This window comes from Podarcis raffonei, chromosome 4, assembly GCF_027172205.1.
Source record: "Podarcis raffonei isolate rPodRaf1 chromosome 4, rPodRaf1.pri, whole genome shotgun sequence".
Classification (NCBI taxonomy): domain Eukaryota; kingdom Metazoa; phylum Chordata; class Lepidosauria; order Squamata; family Lacertidae; genus Podarcis; species Podarcis raffonei.
Window position 1 is genome coordinate 7,282,734 of NC_070605.1, and position 22,185 is coordinate 7,304,918.

The 22,185-nt window shown below is 43.0% G+C and overlaps 2 protein-coding genes across 4 annotated transcripts in view; both read right to left on the bottom strand.

The window, feature by feature from the left end:
- LOC128412207 (zinc finger protein 420-like) overlaps positions 1-22,185 on the bottom strand; it is a 378,482-nt gene that overhangs the window by 298,654 nt on the left and 57,643 nt on the right. The gene's annotated exons all lie outside the window — the stretch shown is intronic.
- Positions 8,311-22,185, bottom strand: part of LOC128412213 (zinc finger protein 345-like) — a 71,571-nt gene continuing 57,696 nt past the window's right edge. The window contains exon 6 of the mRNA XM_053385087.1: positions 8,311-11,268. Coding sequence (XP_053241062.1) covers positions 9,530-11,268 — 1,739 coding nt within the window. The 3' untranslated portion in view covers positions 8,311-9,529. The remainder of the gene's footprint in view (positions 11,269-22,185) is intronic.

Here is a 22,185-nt window from a genome sequence, read left to right on the forward strand (position 1 = left end):
CATTGTTGCCAACAGGAATTTTATATGCTCAGACGGACAAGAGGAAGACTATCTGCATTATAGAATGGCTACATTTGCCACATACCCCACCAACAAACATTTATTCAGTAATTGAATCCACATCAGACATTGTCATTAAAGGACGTTCTCGCGCCATGGCCTTGAGCGGTTTTGATGTTGCATCAATTTATTTGCCTTTCTCACAGACTGAACAGCAGCACTTATTGATAACTAATGCTGCCGTGCAAATCGCCTTGGCTGATTTTGTAGGTGTCATCATTTTCAACCCTCCGAAGGATGACCGTTTGACTTTTCTGACACAAGTCACCTATGTTTTGGCCACCCCCTTGTCTCTCACACCTCTTCCCTCTGCATTGACCCTCTTCACGGATGGAACAAAAAGTAGGGGGTGGTGACGTGGGAGGAGGGAGGAAAATGGAAATATTTATTTACCCCTCCACAGTCTTCTGCTCAGCGAGCTGAGCTAGCGGCTGTGATTCTTGCCTTTCAATCCTTTTCTACTCAACCTTTCAATCTCATTGTGGATACTCAGTATGTATATCGCCTTTTTGCTGTTTTACCAATATCTTATGTAACTCCTTCCTTGGATTCTGACTTGTCTTCTTTGCTTCTTGCCCTGCAAGCCTTACTTCAGCACAGAGAGTTCCCTTATTATGTTGCACATCTTCGCTCCCACACATCACACCCAGGGTATTTAGCAGAGGGCAATGCAAGAGCAGATGCAGCGCTGAGGGACATTTCTGCCTTTTCTCTCTTTTCTGATCCTGTACTATGTCATAACACCTTTCACCTCCCTGCGAAAGCATTGGCAAAGCAGTTTTCTATTCCTTTGGCCCAAGCAAGGGATATTGTTTCCCAATGTGCTTCTTGTTCTAAATCACCGCTGGCCATTCCTTTTGATGCTGTAAATCCTAGGGGCACGTCTGCATTGGCGTGTTGGCAGATGGATGTCACACACACACACCTGTGTTGGCTCCACTCTCCAAGATTCACCTCACGGTGGACACCCACTCTGGATTCATATGGGCTACGCCCATGAGGGGGGAAACAGCTCGTCATGTGATCCAGCACACTATTCGCTGTTTCTCAGTCATGGGTAAACCTGCGCGCATCAAAACTGATAATGGTCCAGCATATATTTCTAAAACATTTTCTGAATTTTGTATGTTGTGGAATGTGAAATTAACTCATGGTATACCCTTTAACTCCACAGGACAAGCTATAGTGGAAAGAGCGCACCTGACGTTCAAAACACTGTTGATTAAGCAGCTTGGCAGCCGAAGCATACCAACAGCAGATATCCCTTTGGCAGTCCACCAAGTTCTTTTTGTACTTAACCATCTTTATATCCACATAATAGGACCCATACCCCCGCTGAATTGCATTTTAGGAAGGAGGAGGCACTCCCCCGCCCCTTGGTGGTGTACCAACGCTTGCCTGATCCCGCGTGGCATGGACCTGTTCCGCTGATCACGTGGGACGAGGGTACGCGGCAGTGGACGTCGAGGACAAGCCTTTGTGGGCTCCAGCTCGATGCGTACGGCCATGGCGAGTCCCTTCAACTGCGGAAGTGCCTTCCTCACCATCTGCCTCGCCATCCTTTGCTGCACCGTTATACAAGGAAGAGAAGCAGACGACCCAGTCCAGTTGAAACCACCATATTTCACCTTATCAGCTGGCAAGCCGCTGCCGTCAGAATTCTTTGATTGCACCTACCGTCATCGCCCCATTCAGGTGCCCTGGTTACCTGTGCCATCTACAGCGGTACCAGTGTTTCCTGCCGCGTTACCTGGCCACGCCACACCATATAAGTTAGGCAAACCCACCTATGCATGGTCCACCACTTATGGATATAGTTTTGCAGCCAATCGCCTGGGAAATATGCCAAGCTATGAAGGGTGTCCTCGTCGCACAGGCATTTCTTGGGTATTGCCACCACGCGCCACGCTGCCTATTTGTGTATCCACATATGGGTGGCGATGGAACATGACTGCAGTTTTGAAGTACAACCGCCGCTCCAAAGACATCAACATGGCCTATCTGACACAAGTTGGAAGTTGCATCTGTGCCACTGGCTGCCAAACAACATTGGGTTACATGTTCCTAAAAGAGAATGGGGCAGCCTCAAATTATCACGAGGGTTGTTCGGAGGTGGCCATAGGAATCATTTACCACAGTCACTCATATTGCCCACCAGAACAATCTATCTGGTTCCGAGGCACTTGGCCTAAAGGTATGAATGACTGGCTGGCAGTATGCACGGCTCAGCCACTCTCGAACTAGAAGAACAGCGTTGTTGAATAAGACTTTTAGGGGAGAAAATTATCATAAGATTTGGAGGAATAATATTTTTGTACAAGATATGATTATGTTTGCCAGTTTATTACATGCTTCTAAATGTTGGTTGTGTATGCATATGCCCCCTTTTGCCCATCGTTCAGGCTTAATGCTTCATGGTGTGCGTGTTAATGGATCTTTTCAATTTACAAATGTAATAATAATAATAATAATTATTATTATTATTATTATTATTATTATTTATTTATACCCCGCCCTCCCCTGCCAAGGCCGGGCTCAGAGCGGCTTACAAGCAATAATAAAAACAAGATGAATGATTACAACTTAAAAACAAAAATAAAATACAACATTAAAATAATGGAACATTAAAATATTAAAATGTAGCCTCATCGCAGGAGGAGAAGGAAAAGAAAAAAGAAAGAGAGGGAGGGAGGGAATCAAATTGGCTCCAAGCCAAAGGCCAGGCGGAACAACTCTGTCTTACAGGCCCTGCGGAAAGAAATCAGATCCTGCAGGGCCCTGGTCTCATAAGGCAGAGTGTTCCACCAGGCCGGAGCCAGAGTTGAAAAGGCCCTGGCTCTGGTTGAAGCCAGTCTAACTTCCTTAGGGCCTGGGACCACTAGGGTGTTGTTATTTATGGACCTTGAGGCTCTCCGTGGGGCATACCAGGAGAGGCGGTCCCGTAGGTACGAGGGTCCTAGGCCGTGAAGGGCTTTAAAGGTCAAAAGCAGCACCTTAAATCTGACCCTGTACTCCACTGGGAGCCAGTGCAGCTTGAAAAGCACTGGGTGAATATGCTCCCATGGCAGAGACCCCGTGAGGAGCCTCGCTGCAGCGTTCTGTACCCGCTGGAGTTTCTGGGACAGCTTCAAGGGCAGCCCCGCGTAGAGCGAATTACAGTAGTCAAGCCTAGAGATGACCGTCGCATGGATCACTGTGGCCAGATCAGGGCGGGAAAGGTAAGGGACCAACTGCTTGATGCGGCGAAGGTGGAAAAATGTCGCCTTGGCTGTTGCTGTAACTTGCGCCTTCATGGAAAGGGAGGCGTCAACGATTACACCCAAACTCTTATATATCCCCTAACCAAACTTTTTGGCCTCCAGTACAATTGACCCTCCATGAGCCTGCCCCCATTTGTTTTCAAATTGATGAGGGAGAAGAATCATGGGGCATATATCCAAACTGTCAATATACATTGAATTTCACTTTTAATAGCTCTTGTTCTCTTACAGGAACATACAGTGACCAATCTCAGTGCTATAGGAGTGACACCAGTGCATGGCTAAAAACTAGAAAGGAAGCCTACTATGCGGCTTGGAACCAGAATTCTTCTATCCCTGGCTTAGCAAATGCCACTGGTGAGCAATTTCATATCAGTTCTTTATTTACTGCAGCCTTTAATTGGTCCCAACAGAGTAGTAATATCAGCTATTTACTCCAAAGAGAGTTATGGTTGCTTTGTGGCGAAAAAGCATACAAAGCCATTCCTCGAAACCTCACAGGCACATGTACATTGGGTATTGTGGTCCCGTTGTTGTATAAGGTTGATAAGTTACCATCTTCTCTTAGACTACGAAATCGCCGGGAGGTTAATTCACCCATAAATCAATATACCGGTACCCAGATTTCTCGAGCCTTGCTGCCCCCAGTGGCCGCAGCAATGAACTATAGGGACCTCCATCGGCTAGCAAATTGGACTGAAGGATTATTCAACGATACCATAAAAGCATTGAAGAATCTCAACCAGGAGGTGTCTGAAATGAGAGAAGTGGTATTACAAAATCGTTATGTGTTGGATGTCATTTTGACCTCAAAAGGAGGGGCATGTACACTTGTTCATTCTCATTGTTGTATGTTTATTCCTGATAATAATGTCAGCATATCTGCGACGATTGATCATATGGAAACCATGGTAGCTCACAATCCACTTGCCCCCCCCCTCCTTCCGTTGATCCATGGGCATGGTTATATTCTTGGCTTCCGGATGGGAGTTGGCTTTGACATTTATTGATTTCAGTGATCCTTATAGTAGTTATTTGCATTATTTTGTGTTGCTGTATACAATGTATTCCTTCATTAATCTCTGTATGTACTGCATGGTTTTCCCATCAACGGCCTGCTTCAGGCCTTACAAGGGTCGCCTATCGTGCTCAGTATAAACGTATTGGTAATGAAATATATGAATCTGATTAATAAAATAAAGAAAGAGGGCATGTGGGAACCATGAAGCCATGGCAGAGGCTTGTAGTGCCATGTGGTGCCTCGCTGACCTCGGTGACGCGGCATGTTCGTGCTTTGCAGTGCATTAAGTGTATTGACCTTATATGGAGTTATGTTCCCGCTGTGCAGTAATACCATATATGGTGATGAGTGTTGTATAGCCATGATTGGGCAATGTGACGTGGGACATTGGCAGATGGCCACGTAGGCTGTTAGAAAAAGGGGAAGATAAAAAAATATACGGGAGAGGAGGAACGTTCAAGTGAGCTGCCCTCCACCCTGAAGATACTCGCTGTCTCTGTGTTTTTTCTATGCTGCGCACCACCCGTTGACGGCTGGTTTCCGTCACTACACTCAGGTTGTTTATGTGAGTAAATAAAGCTAGATAGTTTAGCCTGGAGAAGAGGAGGTTAAGGGGTGATATGATAGCCATGTTCAAATATATAAAAGGATGTCACATAGAGGAGGGAGAAAGGTTGTTTTCTGCTGCTCCAGAGAAGCGGACACGGAGCAATGGATCCAAACTACAAGAAAGAAGATTCCACACTGTCAGAGCTGCCCTCGATCCAAGCTCACAAAGGCTCCGTTGTTAAATACAAAAGTCTTTATTGAAGTTCAGTTTCACTTCCATAGCCGCAGCGCGCAGCCCTACGTCTCAGGCTTTAGTCCGCTGATGCTCCGTCTGAGTCTCCTCCCCCCAGACACCAGTTTAAGACCCTAGCCTTACTCCACCTCTTCCTCTGTTTCTTCCGCCTCTGGTTCCGCCTGTCCGTTGGGGTCTTGCCCTTTCTAGACTCTTCTGACGCTGAATCGCCTGAGACTTCCCCCTCCCTCCGGCGGGCTTTAGGAGCTGGTTCCCCATCCGGGTCTCCTGCTGTCCCCCGCGCCTGTACATTTGAACTTGGCGCACGCGCCCAGCCAGTAACTTTCCTCCTGACCGTTTCACTGCTGCTGTCACTGCTTCCCCCTCTGGGGGGGCTAGCTGCAGCTGACCTCCCCTCCGTTGGAGGCGTGGTCAGCCCCGACTCACTCTCTCTCCCCGCTGGAGGAGACGCTGGCCCTGACACTTGTGACTCTTCCCCCCCACTACGCTCTGGTGGGGAAACTGGTCCTGATCCCCCACTGCTGCTTTGGGGTTCCCCTCTGGCTCCTTGTTTCTGGTGCGTCCCCCCTGGGACCCCCCTTGCCCTGACCATTGGGGCCCCCTTCTGGGAATCTTCTGATTCGCTGGAGAAGCTCATGGAATCTCTCGGGCCACTGTCATACTCCCCTACGCTGCCCTCGGATTCTTCCCCTTCGCTCTCCATTTCCTCTCTCCCCCGGGCTCCTGCTCCTGAGCCCCTGACACACCTAAACATTAGGAAGAACTTCCTGACAGTAAGAGCTGTTCGACAGTGGAATTTGCTGCCAAGGAGTGTGGTGGAGTCTCCTTCTTTGGAGGTCTTTAAGCAGAGGCTTGACAACCATATGTCAGGAGTGCTCTGGTGGTGTTTCCTGCTTGGCAGGGGGTTGGACTCGATGGCCCTTGTGGTCTCTTCCAACTCTATGATTCTATGATTCTATGATTCTATGATATCATAAAGACGCCACAGTCTCCGCTGACCTTCGTTCCAAGGGGAAGATGTTGAAGCGCCTGGGACCCCTGGAATCTCACCGCTCAGACTGGGGTAGTTTGCAAATACAAACACACATACAATAATTTGTGCCTGTGTTCCTAATAGATAACTAAGTGTGAAGAGCATGTCATGTGCTTTAGCAACAGGCCTCCTGTAAATAAGGAAATGCAACCCCCATTGCTGGTTGACTCAAAAAAGCAACAAGGGAATCTGCTCTGGTGTCCCATGAGGTCTGTGGGGCCCTTAAGTAAGAGGAGCCACTTTTAATAACTGAATTAAAGAAATTTTAACATAATCAAACATTCAAATTACATTTTACAATTTCAATTAACACCCCCCCCGTGTCTTCCCCCAACTTCCCTTACTGGTTTATAACACCTCTGTTTCTTTTGCTTATAAATTTGTATTCCTTATATATTAAAATTAAGTGTTCTTTCGCTGGTATTTCATCGCCTTTCCATCTTTGAACTAGTAAAATTCTGGCTGCTGTTGTCGCATACATGAATAGATTTTTCTTATGTTTTGGTAAATCCTGCCCTAAAAAACCTAATAAAAACGCTTCTGGTCTTTTAACAAAGGTTATCTTAAACATTTTTTTTCATTTCATTATAGATCAGCTCCCAATAGGTGGAGCCAGGTGGGCCCAGGTCCAGGGGGAGGGGGGTTGCCATGGTGACAAGGACCACAGACTTGCAGGCGGCCATTTTGGGTTAGCAGTGAGGCGAGTGGAGGAGAGAGCAGTTGGTGGCAGTTGACGGAGGACAAGGCAGGGCAATCAGTGGATTCTTATTGTCTCAGTTTCTTATTTCGCTACTTATTGTTTTTCTCTTCTTGAAGATGTGCCACAGGCTTTCTTCATCCAGCAATGGTGAGTATTGGAGGAAACAAGAGTAGGGAGAGGATCCCTCAGACCTTCCTCCCACTGCCAGGCCTCTTTGCCCCCCAATCTGCACTCTCAGCAGTGAGGAACTGACAGCCTGACTTTTGCTGGAGCCAGAGCAAGATTTCTTGCTCCAGGTGATGCAGAACTGCCAGGCAGCTGCCCTGAGAGGCCTCCACGCCCTTCAGGTGTCCAAGCACCGGACAGTGGAGGCTGTTCTGGGGAGGGACCCCCATGGGGAGGTGGGGGAGGGAGGGGCTTTGGGGAAGGGGTTGTCCGTCTGCCGGTGAGGAGAGCCCTGCTGGCCTAGGTTCACGTATCCTGTTTGAAAGGGGAATCATCGTAGGGACTTCCTGTGAAATTCTGGTTCAGGAATGCTGTTCCTACAATGGAGGCATGTGCAACACTACTACACTGTGGAACTGTAGTAGGCTCCAATTTGGACTTTATGAACATATTTGGAACAGAAACGTAGCAGACATTTGGTCTTTATGAATGAACTGATTTATTGGGACTTCCATCTATATTATTGCATTTTATGTGTTGTTTATGTGCAAGATAAACTTTGATATTGTGATAAGAATATATAGAAGAGTATTGTTTATGTGAATCCACAGCCGGTTACGTCTTGTGTTTGTCGAATGTATTTCATGTAACACAAGGTTTGATGCTGTTTTGCAAATTCCTAGAATGGAGGCATGTGCAACAGGTCAATCGCGATCTACTGGTCGATCCACAACTCTGGTCAATGCTCCCGGAGAAAAGCTCAACAACTCTGGGCAAAGACAATGGGTAGATGACTGGCAGGTTTTTTATTACTGGGAGTAGATCTCAGCATCTTGGAAGTTAGACATCCCTGCTATAATGCATAGGTAAAGGCAAAGGGACTCCTGACCATTAGGTCCAGTCGTGGCCGACTCTGGGGTTGCGGCACTCATCTTGCTTTATTGGCCGACATAGCCGGCGAACAGCTTCCAGGTCATGTGGCCAGCATGACTAAGCCGCTTCTGGCGAACCAGAGCAGTGCACGGAAACAAAAGGCGAAGGGGTAGATTTAAGAGACCAAATTCCCAAGGGCATAAAACCTCTTCAGTCAGTTTAAAATCCACTTTCCCAGTTTGATATCCTAAGACATATATCTCATTCAGCCCACATTTTACCACCTTCCCAAATAAATCTCACAGAGGACTTTGTCAAAAGCCTCACTGAAATCAAGATGCACAATTTCCACAGCAGTCCCCTGATCAACAAAGTTTGTAACTCCATCCAAAAAAAAAAAAAAAAAACCTGGGGGGTGGCCTCCTCAAATATTTTATTGGGGGGGTGAAGAGTTGGCACCTATTCCCTACACCCACAGGTCTCAGGATGGTTACAACATAAAACACAACATAAAAACACAAAACATCACATGTTAAAAGGGCATTAGATGTATTTTTTAAAAAAAAATATTAATGTTCTTATGTTACATCGGTAAACATTATCATGTTACATCACAAGGCTTATTTTACTATAATTTTCAACATGTATACAAAGTTTATATGCTAAAAGAAAAAGAAAACAAGGACAAAAAATTATTCCAAAATCATATATGTACCAACACTTCGGACTTCCTGTCTATCCCATTCTATATTCCTTTTTCACAAAAGAATGTGCTCTTATTACTGTATATTTCTTTACATTTTATCTAATACATTCCTATATCAATATGTACCCTTGGTCTTATTTCTCAACTCAGTCTCTTTCCAACGTCAATTGAATGATAGCATAGATAGCGAACCTTTACTGTATTTTTGAACATATATCTATCCCACTTTTAAATAATTTTTTGTTTTGAATTGCCTCTCAGGCTATTTGTCAACTTCACCATTTCAGCAAATTCTTGTAGCTTGTTATGCCAGTCCATTACTGTCGGGACTTCTTCCTTCCACCCCTTTCCCACCAAAGTCCAAGCTGCGGCCGTTGCATATAAGAATACCTCTCTAAAGGCATTTGGGATGTCCCTGCCAACAATACTTAACAGAAATCCTTCTGGTCTTTTTAGAAAGGTTATTCCAAACATTTGTTTTAACTCATCATAAATTAAGGCCCATAACACTTTTATCTTCATACACATCAATTAGCCAAAGCCTGGATTCTAAAGCTGTATAATGGTTTTTCCCACCTGTGTATGGATTCTTTAATGGGAAGTGAGATTGGAGCTATCAGTGAAGCTCTTTCCACATTCCACACACTGATAGGGTTTCGCCTCTGTATGAATCCTTTGATGGGAAGTGAGATTCTGCCTGTGACTGAAGCTCTTTCCACATTCCATACACTGACAGGGTTTCTCCCCTGTATGAATCCTTTGATGGAAGGTGAGAGAGGAGCTCTGAATGAAGCTATTTCCACATTTCACACAATGGTAGGGTTTCGCCCCTGTATGAATCCTTTGATGGGAGGTGAGGGAAGAGCTATCAGTGAAGTTCTTTCCACATTTCACACACTGATAGAGTTTCTACCCTGTATGAATTCTTTGATGGGAGGTGAGATTGCGGCTGTTTCTGAAGCTCTTTCCACATTCCACACACGGATAGGGTTTCTCCCCTGTATGAATTCTTTCATGGGAAGTGAGAGAGGAGCGCCGACTGAAGCTCTTTCCACATTCCACACACTGATAGGGTTTCGTCCCTGTATGAATCCTTTGATGTGAAGTGAGACTGCAGCTGTGACTGAAGCTCTTTCCACATTCAAAGCACTGATAGGGTTTCTCCCCTGTATGAATCCTTTGATGGGAAGTGAGATTGCGGCTGTTTCTGAAGCTCTTTCCACATTCCGCACATGGATAGGGTTTCTCCCCTTTATGAATTCTATGATGGGAAGTGAGAGAGGAGCTATTCCTGAAGCTCTTTCCACATTCAAAGCACTGATATGGTTTCTCTCCTGTATGAATTCTTTGATGGGAAGTGAGAGAGGAGCTATCAGTGAAGCTCTTTCCACATTCCACACACTGATAGGGTTTCTCCCCTGTATGAATTCTTTGATGTGAAGTGAGATTCTGACTGTGACTGAAGCTCTTTCCACATTCCTCACACTTATATGGTTTCTCCCCTGTATGAATTCTTTGATGTGAAGTGAGATTCTGACTGTGACTGAAGCTCTTTCCACATTTCACACACTGAAAGGGTTTCTCCCCTGTATGAATTCTTTGATGGGAAGTGAGATTCGGACTGTGACTGAAGCTCTTTCCACATTCAAAACAATGATAGGGTTTCTCCCCTGAATGAATTCGTTGATGGGAAGTGAGAGAGGAACTCTGGCTGAAGCTCTTTCCACATTCCACACACTGATAGGGTTTATCCCCTGTATGAATTCTTTGATGGGAAGTAAGACTGTCCTTATTACTGAAGCTCTTTCCACATTCCACACACTGATAAGGTTTCTCCCCTGTATGAATTTTTTGATGGGAACTGAGAGAGGAGTTCTGACTGAAGCTCTTTCCACATTCCACACACTGATAGGGTTTCTCCCCTGTATGAATCCTTTGATGGGAGGTGAGAGAGGAGCTATCAGTGAAGCTCTTTCCACATTCCACACACTGATAGGGTTTCTCCCCTGTATGAATTCTTTGATGGGAAGTGAGATTCTGTCTTTGACTGAAGCTCTTTCCACATTCAAAGCAAGGATAGGGTTTCTCCCCTGAATGAATTCTTTGATGGGAAGTGAGAGAGGAGCTCTGGCTGAAGCTCCTTCCACATTCCACACACTGATAGGGTTTCTCCCCTGTATGAATCCTTTGATGAGAGGTGAGAGAGGAGCTATCAGTGAAGCTCTTTCCACATTCCACACATTGATAGGGTTTCTCCCCTCTATGAATTCTTTGATGGGAAGTGAGATTCTGTCTGTGACTGAAGCTCTTTCCACATTCCACACACTGATAGGGTTTCTCCCCTGTATGAATTCTTTGATGAGAAGTGAGAGAGGAGCCCTGACTGAAGCTCTTTCCACATTCAACACACTGATAGGGTTTCATCCCTGTATGAATTCTTTGATGGGAAATAAGGTTGACGCTCTGACTGAAGCTCTTTCCACATTCCACACACTGATAGGGTTTATTTCCAATAAGATTTTTTTGAAGGGAAGTGGAATGGGAGTTCTGTTTGCAGCTTTCTCCACACTCCAAATTTTTATCTGGCTTCTCCTCTATGGGGACTTTATCGTGGTCACCTTTGTTCTCGATTTCCAATTCATCACAATCTGCAATGAAGACAAAATTAGAGCCTCAGGAATAAATGGAGAAGAACTGAAGGGAGTTGTGTCACGTGACAAAGACACATGAGAGCAGAAGCAGCAAAGCAGGCTGTGAAGTGCTGGGACTGCACAATCATTTGGGCCTACTCAAGTTATTCAGGCCTAACTGCTAACTGTTGGGTCACTCTGACATGTGACTTAGCAGCCATTCTCTGTGTTCTCTGTAAGATTTCAGTCAGAGTCAGTATGCCTCAGTTGTGATCAGCAGAGTCAGTATGTAATCTCAGTCAAACTGTTTGGAACCATGTTGTTTATGAAGAAGTTTATTTTAACCAAATAAAGCTCCTATTCTTTCACTTAAAAACTCTGCATTATTAATTTACGCTGAGCGTCAGGTTATGGGCCTTGTGTTTTATGGATGGCGAATTGCTAAAGCTGGAGAATCAGGGTACTGTCGCTGAGGACCTCAAAGGGACTGAATGTCCAGTGGTGTGACTGCGTACCAAAGAAGCAGACTCGATGCAGCAAGAGCGGAAGCCATGCCAGCTCAGTAACCTACGCAGTTTATTAATCTTTGCAACACTGCCCAGATGGAATGTCTGAATGGTAAGAACTACCTGACTTGGGCTCTCAAGCTTGAACTGGTTCTAAAACGTGATAGACTTTGGCACTATGTGGAAACTGGTTTGAAGCCACAACCCTCTGAGCAGGAAGGTGAAGAAGATGATAGAGCCAGAGCGCACATTTTGTTGGCTCTAGAGGAACCACAGGTCCTGCACATTGCAGATTTGTACTCTGCCAAACAATATTGGGATCGTCTACGTTAGATACACCTGTCTGACAGTGCTTGTTCAATAATTGGACTAACTGCGGGAGGTAGTGGAAGACAGGAGTGCCTGGCGTCCTCTGGTCTATGGAGTCACGAAGAGCTGGACATGACTAAATGACTAAACAACAACAACAGGAGACTGTACAGAACTGTGCTACCTGAAGGTGGATGTTTAGTCACAAACCTCCAGACTTTGCACATTATTCCTCTAGTTGCAAAGGAGAGGTAAAAGATTTCTGGACCTGGATCAAATCTATATCCTGCTATCCAGTCTCCCACCAAGCTTTAATATTGTGATAGCCTCTCTTGAAAGCATGAGGCAAGAAGATTTATCGATGGCGTATGTCACAACCTGTCTACAGGAGGAATCTGAAAAGCGCGTGGAAAAGCTGAGTGAGAAGGCAGACTGGTGGAGTTTGAGTCACCCTGCTAACCAGAGACCCAGATTCTCAGGAGGAGATGGGACCAAAGAACGCTCCACAGATCGTGCCATGTTGGCAAAGAAATGCTATCGGTGTGGCAAGCTCGGGCACATGAAGAAAAATTGCTGTGTGAAAATCCCAGGAAAAGTGAGCGATCCATGTGAGACAGAAAAGTGGATGCATTTCGTCTCGGCCACCGCAAGAAAAGATTTTTTTTCCAGACGGCTACATTTTGGACTGGCTCTGCCAGAATCATAATGAACAACCCTGACTGCTTTACAACACTCAGCAAATTGCCAAAAGGCAAGGACAGCATTTGTCTTGCTGATGGGCGGCATTGCCCAATCTCAGGTATAGGTACATGCTATTTGCCATGCCTAGATGCAGAATTGAGGGATGTATTGTTTGTTGAAGAACTAGAATTTTCTTTATTGTCAATTTCATGCCTTACAAATGTTGGTTTTGAATTTATTTTTGAGGGTGATGAGTGTTTTATTAAGAAGCAGGGCAGGGTAATTGCTTCTACAAAAATGGTACATGGCTTGTATTCTTTACAGCATTCTCCGCCCAGTGATGGGGTCACAGAGAGACCTAAAGCTGGAAAAAGGGATGTGTTAATAACTGAACTATGTCAGCAAAACTCTAATTGCCCCCATAAAAACTGCATCCATGCTTTGCATAGAAAAATGGGGCATGCAAGTTTCAAATATCTGGAGAACATGCAAAAAATATGTAAAGATTTATATGTTAACCAGAGCAGCACATACCTTGATTGTGCTATTTGCAAGCAAGCAAAATCAAAGTTGCAACCAATAACAGGTTAAAGTGATAGAATTTCTATACATGCTTTGCAACTTGTTCATTCTGACTTAACTGGTCCTTTTCCAGAGAGTGAGGGAGGATCTAGATATTGCCTAATTATTGTGGATGATAAAACAAGGTATTCGTGGCTATATCTATTGAGAAACAAATCAGAATGTGCTGATACTTTTAAGTCCTGGAAGGTATGGGCAGAAGGACGTTTTCAAAGGCCAGTTATTCAACTCCAAACTGACCGAGGAGGTGAATATTTAAGTAATCATTCCAGGTATGGCTTATCGCCATGGAATAACGCATCGTCTTACATGTCCAAATAGTCCCTGGAAAAATGGAGTTGCAGAGAGACGTGTAGGAATCATACAGATGAGGAGATTTCACCCCTCCCATATCCAAGAATCTGCAGATGTTCTCTGCTGATTCTCTAGAGAGGAGGGGCGGTTTTCTCCTCTCTACTTATTCCGCTCCAGCACCACATCAAAGTGTCAGTCAGTCAGTGTCGGAGAGAGAGAGAGACTGAGTGTTAGAGATCATGTGTATAGATAAGGTTGCTGCTAAGAGCAGCTACAGACACTCAGTGCAGTGCAGCATTCATTTATGCTTAGACCTATTTAGCTCTGTATATAGTTGTGTATTATAGTTGTAGTTATAGAATAAAGAAGATATTCTACAGAGCTGCTCTCCGAGTCGTTTATATGCTCTGCTAGACTCTGCTGTGTGACGACTATCTTCTTGTGGAAGTGAATCCGGTGCTCACAACTCCAAGCTGTGAGTCCACAGCACGTTGACCTGTTCCTGTGCAGAAGGTGGTCTCTGGAAGTGCTACCCAGCTCGCCTAGCCCAGTCGGGGCTGAAGTGGATGAGTCCAGTTGGTGACACTGGCTCAAGGGCGATGCTGACATCGGTTATGGGCCCAGTCGTCTGACCAGTCATTGTTCCAGTCATCCCTGTCGTCCCAGTCATCCCAGTCGCCAGAGGCTTCTGTTGCTGATTGCCGGACGGTGGAACGGAGGCTGCATGCTGGACTAATTTGCGGTGCCCAAAAGCAGAGCTGTTTTGGAGCAGAGTGTTCAAGCTGCCGCTGTTGCTGCTGCTTGATTTATGAAGGTATGTTGCTGACTGCCAAGAGAAGAAGATAGTGTCCCTGTTTGCCTGTTAATTGCGCTCTGAGTGGGAGAGAGAGTGGCTGAAGGAGTCCAAGGCTTTATTTATCTGTGTTTGCACGAGGGAAGTGTCTTGCTCTAAGTAATAGCAGACATGGCCTATGCACATTTGGCCAGATGGCTCTGTCCTTTCCTCTCCTCATGCCTGAGACCTATGCAGTTTGGCAGGTCAAGATGAAAGCGCTTTTACAGAGGGAAAAGCTATTATTCACTATAGAAGATGACCCTCCCGATAAGGATGATGATGATTGGCCTGAGTGGCATGCTGCAGACATGAAAGCCCGTGGGACAATTGTTTTGAGTGTTGCAGACCACTTGTTGGTGAACTTAGAGGGTCAAGAGACTGCACGAGCTGTTTGGCATAAACTGAGGGATATGCATTTGAGGCAGAATGCTGGTTCCAATGTGATTTTCTTCAAGAAGCTGTGCAGGCTGCAGTTGGAGAAAGGTGGTGATTTGCCTAGCCATCTATCTCAGTTAAAGCGTCTCAGACAGTGAGGGGAAATCTGAATTCTTCAAGAAATTGCATGAGACATTGTTTGACTATATGGACTATAACATTATTATGATGGGAGATATGAATGGAGTGGTATCCACAAACATGGACAAGTCGCAGAGACAGGTGGTAACTAAAGACGGCAGACTACCAAAAACCTTTTTTGAACTGACTGACAATATGGACTTGATTGACATTTGGAGAACCAAGAACCCCCTTGGAAGAGAGGGAACATTCTTTTCTGAAGCCAACATGACATGGACAAGAATTGACCAAATATGGATAACTAGAGGACTGGCACCTAAGACTCGAAAAGTGGAAATTTGCCCAAAAACTTGCTCCGACCATAATGTGGTGAAGATGGAGATGAAACTAACACCAATCGGTTCCTTCAGATGGAGGATGAATGACACCTTATTCAGAGATCAAGAGGTTACCAAGAAGGCCCAAAAAATCTTGAGAGACTATTTTGAGATAAATTTGAATACTACGGTTGAAAAAAGAACAATCTGGGACGCAAGCAAAGCGGTCATGAGAGGGTTTCTGATTCAACAGAATGCAATAAAGAAGAGAACTCAAAATGAGAAAAAAGATAAAATCTTGGAAAAAATAAAAGAAGGAGAGAAGAAACTAAGAGCGAAACCAAAGTCGCAAGAGATTCTGAGAGAAATTAAGTTATATCAAGTACAATACATGAAAATGATAAATCAGGAAGTAGAATGGAAAATCAAGCAGATGAGACAAAAGACATTTGAATCGGCTAATAAATGTGGGAAACTGCTAGCTTGGCAGATGAAGAAAAGACAAAAATTAAATACCATTACAAATTTGGATGTAGAAGGAAAGAACATACAGAATCCATTGGAGATTAGAAAGTGCTTCCAGAGATATTTCAAACAACTATATACACAAGGGCCACAGAAAGAGACTGATTTAGACCAATTTCTAAGAACAAATGGATTACAAAAAATCTCTCAAGAAAATAAGACAATGTTGAATCACAAAATTACAGAACAGGAGGTGGAAGGTGCCATCCAGAATATGCAGCTGGGTAAATCTCCAGGGCCAGATGGTTTAACCTCCAAATACTACAGATCCTTGAAAGATTGGTTAATTCGGCCACTAAAGGAGGTTTGCAATGAAATTTTAGAGGGGAAAAAGGCACCGGAGTCGTGGAAGGAAGCTTACATTACACTTATACCAAAAACTGAGTCTGAAAAGACGCAACTTAAGAACTACCGCCCCATATCCCTGCTTAATGTGGATTACAAAATATTTGCTGACATTTTGGCTAATAGATTAAAAAAAGTGGAAGAGATTCATAAGGACCAAGCCGGCTTTCTCCCAGGCAGACACTTGTCTGACAACACGAGGAATATAATTAACATTTTGGAGAAGTTGCAAGTGAACATAAATACTAAAGCAGTTTTAATTTTTATAGATGCGGAGAAAGCCTTTGATAATATTTCTTGGAGTTTTATGAAGAAAAATCTTCAGGGGATGGGGGTTGGTCAAGGGTTTGAAAATGGTATAAGTGCAATTTACTCAGAACAAAAGGCTAAACTAATTGTTAATAACGTGGTGACAGAGGAATTCAAGATAGAGAAAGGTACACGACAAGGCTGCCCAATTTCCCCATTGCTTTTTGTTTCGGTCCTGGAGGTTTTATTAAATATGATTAGAAGGGACCGTCTGATTAAAGGTATTCAGGTCGGAGCCAAACAATACAAATTGAAAGCTTTTGCAGATGACCTAGTTTTAACGTTACAGGAGCCAGAATCTAGTACGAAAAGAGTATTAGAACTGATTCAAGAATTTGGTCATGTGGCAGGATTTAAGTTGAACAAGTTAAAAACTAAAGTTCTCGAGAAAAATTTAACACCGATTGAAAAAGAGAGGTTTCAGAAGGAGACAGGTTTAACATTAGTTAAGAAAGTTAAATATTTGGGGGTTAATATGACTGCTAAGAACTTAAACTTATTTAAAGATAACTATGAGAAATGTTGGACAGAAGTGAAAAAAGACTTAGAAATATGGTCAAATTTGAAGCTTTCCTTGTTGGGCCGAATTGCAGCTATAAAGATGAATGTACTGCCAAAAATGTTATTTTTGTTTCAATCATTGCAAATTCTGGACAAGATGGACTGTTTCAAGAAGTGGCAGAGAGACATTTCTAGATTTGTCTGGCAGGGCAAGAAGCCCAGAATAAAATTTAAAATATTAACTGACGCAAAGGAAAGAGTTACAGATAGGTAGCCGTGTTGGTCTGCCATAGTCAAAACAAAAATTTTTTTTCCCTTCCAGTAGCACCTTAAAGACCAACTAAGTTAGTTCTTGGTATGAGCTTTCGTGTGCATGCACATTTCTTCAGATTCTTCAAAGGAAAGAGGCGGATTTGCCCTGCCAGACCTCAAACTTTACTATGAATCAGCAGCATTCTGCTGGTTGAAAGATTGGCTGCTTCTTACAGGACAGGAAAATTGGCTTCCAGGTGGAGAGATCAAAATTAGAAACAGAATTGTTAGAACCCAATACTAAGAATTTGTCAAGAATGTACAACTTGCTGTTGAAATGGAATACACAGGATGAGATGGTTAAATCAGTTATGATTAAATGGGCACAAGACATTGGTCATGACATCATGTTTGCTGACTGGGAACAGTTATGGACCACCGGTATAAAGTTTACGGCATGTAATGCCTTAAGAGAGAATATTATGAAAATGATTTATAGGTGGTACATGACCCCAGTCAAGCTTGCAAAAATCTATCATTTGCCTAATAATAAATGCTGGAAATGTAATGAAACTGAAGGTACTTTTTACCACCTTTGGTGGACGTGCCCAAGGATTAAGGTCTTCTGGGAAATGATCTATAATGAAATGAAAAAGGTGCTCAAATGCACATTCATGAAGAAACCAGAGGCCTTTCTCCTGGGCATGGTAGGCCAATTGGTGTTAAGGAAAGATAGAACGTTCTTTATGTATGCTACAACAGCAGCAAGAGTCCTTTTAGCAAAGTATTGGAAGACACAAGAACTACCCACGCTGGAAGAGTGGCAGACGAAGGTGATAGACTATATGGGACTGGCTGAGATGACTGGCAGAATCCGCGACCAAGGAAAAGAGACGGTGGAAGAAGATTGGAAGAAATTTAAAGTTTATCTTAAGAACTGTTGTAAAATTAATGAGTGCTAAAATGTCATGGGTAATGTAAAACAGAATTGCAGTGATAAATAATTGGGTAAGAGAAAAAAGATTAAAGAAAGTGAATTATAAGTTATTGAAATTAGGGGTTGCTGAAAAAGTTTAAAATAGGGATGCAGAAAAGGGAGGTATGGGGAAGTCGTTGAAATAAGGTTTAGGAAAAAGAGGTTATGAAATTATACGTGTTTATATGTTTGTTTGTTTATGTATTGTCAGTTGTATTGTGTTTTAATTTATGTTGGAAAATTAATAAAAATTTATATATAAAAAAAAGAAAGATTGGCTGCTTCTTGAGAACACAGACATTTTGGACTTAGAAGGTTTTAATAATGTTTTTGGGTGGCATGCATATTTGTGGTACGACAAGGTTAAAGCACACAAAGCATTTAAAAACCATATTGTCAGAAAAGCATTGTTTAATGTTTGGATAAGATACAAAGACTTATTGGAAAATAAAACCCCAAGGTGGTTGTCACCAATGGAAGCAAAGGCTCAGAAAAAGCTCAATATGGAGGCCAAATGGCCGAAATATTGGGAAATATTGGAACAAGAAGGAGAGAAGTTGAAATTGCAGAGTTTTGAGAAATTAAAAGATAAAGTGCGAGATTGGCTTCATTACTATCAAATAAGAGAGGCCTACAATTTGGACAAAAAAATTGGCTTCCAGGTGGAAAAATCAAAATTGGAAACTGAACTGTTAGATCCCAAAACTAAGACACTTTCAAGAATGTATAACTTGCTGTTAAAATGGAATACACAGGATGAAACGGTTAAATCTGCAATGATTAAATGGGCACAAGATATTGGTCATAACATTATGTTTGCTGACTGGGAACAGTTGTGGACCACAGGTATGAAATTTACGGCATGTAATGCCTTAAGAGAGAATATTATGAAAATGATATATAGGTGGTACATGACACCAGTCAAGCTTGCAAAAATCTATCATTTGCCCGATAATAAATGTTGGAAATGTAAAGAAAATGAAGGTACATTCTTTCACCTTTGGTGGACGTGCCCAAAGATTAAGGCTTTCTGGGAGATGATATATAATGAAATGAAAAAGGTATTTAAATATACCTTCCTGAAGAAGCCAGAGGCCTTTCTCCTGGACATAGTCGGCCAATTGGTGCCAAAGAAGGATAGAACTTTCTTTATGTATGCAACAACAGCAGCAAGAATACTTATTGCAAAGTATTGGAAGACACAAGAGCTACCCTGGAAGAGTGGCAGATGAAGTTGATTGACTTTATGGAATTGGCGGAAATGACTGGCAGAATCCGAGACTTGGGAGAAGAGTTGGTGGAGGAAGACTGGAAGAAATTTAAAGACTACCTTCAGAAATATTGTAAAATTAATGAATGTTAAAATGATGTTTGGATTGGAAATAAGTGGTATTTAGCAACAAAAGTTAATAAGAATATGCAAAAATGAATTGATAAATGGATGAAAATATAGAGTTATAATATGTTAAGATATAGAGTTAAGATAAATGAAAGAGGGTAAGGATTTGCTGATTTGATTATTTAAATGGGAATACAAAAAGGGGAGGTGTGAGGGAGTCAAGGAAACAAGTCAAATGAATTTAAAGTTACAAAAACGGATTTGTTTTTAATTTCTTTTTGTATCTATTTGTCTTTTGAATTCTGTATTTTTATTTTTTCTTTTGTCATGTATCTTTTTGTATCTTTTTTATTACACGATTTTTTGTTTTATTTATGTAAACTTTTCTTTTTGTAAAACCTCAATAAATATCTTATAAAAAATAATAATAATAAAGCGTCTCAGACAGGACCTTGTTCAGCGAGACCTGGCTATTTCAGAGGCTGTGTTTGCAATGCTGATGATAAATAGCCTAGATGAGTCTTATGATGGAGTAGCTGCCCAGATTTCTACGATGCCTTCTGACCGGCTAACAGAAGATTATGTGCCTAGCGTGCTCTTGAATGAGTGGGATCGCAGACAGGCTGTTAGAGAAAGCTGGGACTGTGCTGTTAAAAATGTGCTTGAAAATGTGCCTGAGTCTCCAGTAGCAGGGGAAAGTGAAAGTGAAACTGCTGCTGTTAAAGCTCTAAAGTTGAGGCGGTGCTTTTCGTGTGGAGCACAAGGCCATTTGAGTTTCCAGTGCTGCAAGAAATCTTCAAAGAAGAAGGGAAACTTCAGAGGCAGAGGGGGAGGAGGACGAAATTCCCAAGCACCTGCTACTTCAAAAGCTTCGATCTCTCGCTGTTCCAATCAACGTGGACGGAGTTTCTTCGTGGTCGACTCTGGCTGCTCCAACCATGTGGCCAAAAATGAAAGTCTCTTTGTTCAGCTTGAGAAGCAAGATAGAAATTCATCAAGCAGATGGGACTGTTCTCAGGAGTTTGGCTAAGGGAACTGTGTTTTTAAGGAGCCTGAATGCTACAATTAAGAATGTCCTGTATGCTCCTCATCTTCAGGACAATCTTTTGAGTGTTTCCCAGCTTGATCGTCAAGGGTTTAAGGTGGTGTTTGCTAAATCTCGTTGTGAAATTTGTCGAGATGGCAAGCTCATTCTGTATGCAAAATGTGTAAATGGTTTGTACCAATTGCCTTTTGTTACAGGTACTGCAAAAGCAACTGAGAAAGAGTGTTGCAATATCTCTGTTGATAAGAATGAGAAGTTGCATGACCAATGTATTCATTATTACCACCGCGTTTATCGTCATTTGAATTTTCAGGCTATGGCAAAAATGCATGATATGGTTGAGGGTATGAAATTGAAGGAATGTCCCTATCATATGAAATGTGTTTCTTGCGCTGAGAGTAAGGCAAGGCAAGCTCCCAAAGGTACAGAGTCTGGGAGAGAAGCCAAGAAACCATACGAAGTCATTCATGCAGACCTAGTGGGGCCTCTAGCGCTCTCTAGAGGCAATTCGAGGTTTTTCATGGTGTTGATAGACTCCTATTCAAGATATGTATGGGTCTATATGTTGCAGAAAAAGTCTGAAGCCTTTACTAAGTTTCGCCAGTTTTGTAAATGGCTTAGGAATGTACATAGTGAGAATGTACATTGTCTTTTCAGTGACAGGGGAGGTGAATTTTGTTCAGAAGAGTTTGAGACTTTTCTTTCTGAACAGAGCATTGAGCATAGGACTGCCACGCCCAAATCACCCTGGCAGAATGGTTTATGTGAGAGAGTAAACCAGACCCTGCAGCAAGGAATCAGAATGCTGTTACATGATTCGGGGCTGCCCAATCTCTATTGGGCCGAAGCTCTTTCGTTTTTCTGTCACGTATAACAGGAGGTACCAGTCTGCTGTAAATTGCACCCCATATGAGATGCCTCACAAAAGAAAGCCATGTGTAAAGCACTTTAAAATTTTTGGTTCGGAGGTATGGGTGCAGGGTGACAAACTGAGCAAGCGTGGAGAACATGGTGTTTTCCTAGGATATGAGAAAGGGTCTTATCGTGTCCTGATCACAGTCACGAAAACAATCAAGTTGACAAGGAGTATTGAGGACATTCCACAATGGGACAGAGTTGGCATTTTTCAAAGCCATCCCATTTGTGATGATGGTGCAAAAGGGGCAAAGACAGTTAAGAGAGAGGCAAGTGCTGTTGTAATTGATGATAATTCTGATGCCGGTGTAGTTTCTGATGGTGGCACTGATTATCAGAGCCCAAAAGCCTCAGGTGAGTCTGACGCAGATTCAGACTTAGCAGTTTCATATACTTTAGCTCCCCATTCTCCCAAAGAGGAGGAAGCACCAGAACAAGAGGATCAGAGAGTTTTGCGCAGATCCGAAAGAACAACCAAAGGTGTGCCACCAAAAAGGTTTTCTGAAGAGTTTGCAAAGGCTGCAGTCACGAGCAACTCTGATGTGGTTTTTAAACCAAGCATGAAGTGTGCTGAGAGCAGTAATAGCACAAAACGCTGCATTTATTTCCTTACCTGGTATTTGAAGGAAAGCGTGTGTTTGAGTACAAAAGTGGTTTGTTCAAATCTGCCCAATTAATAATGTCAATT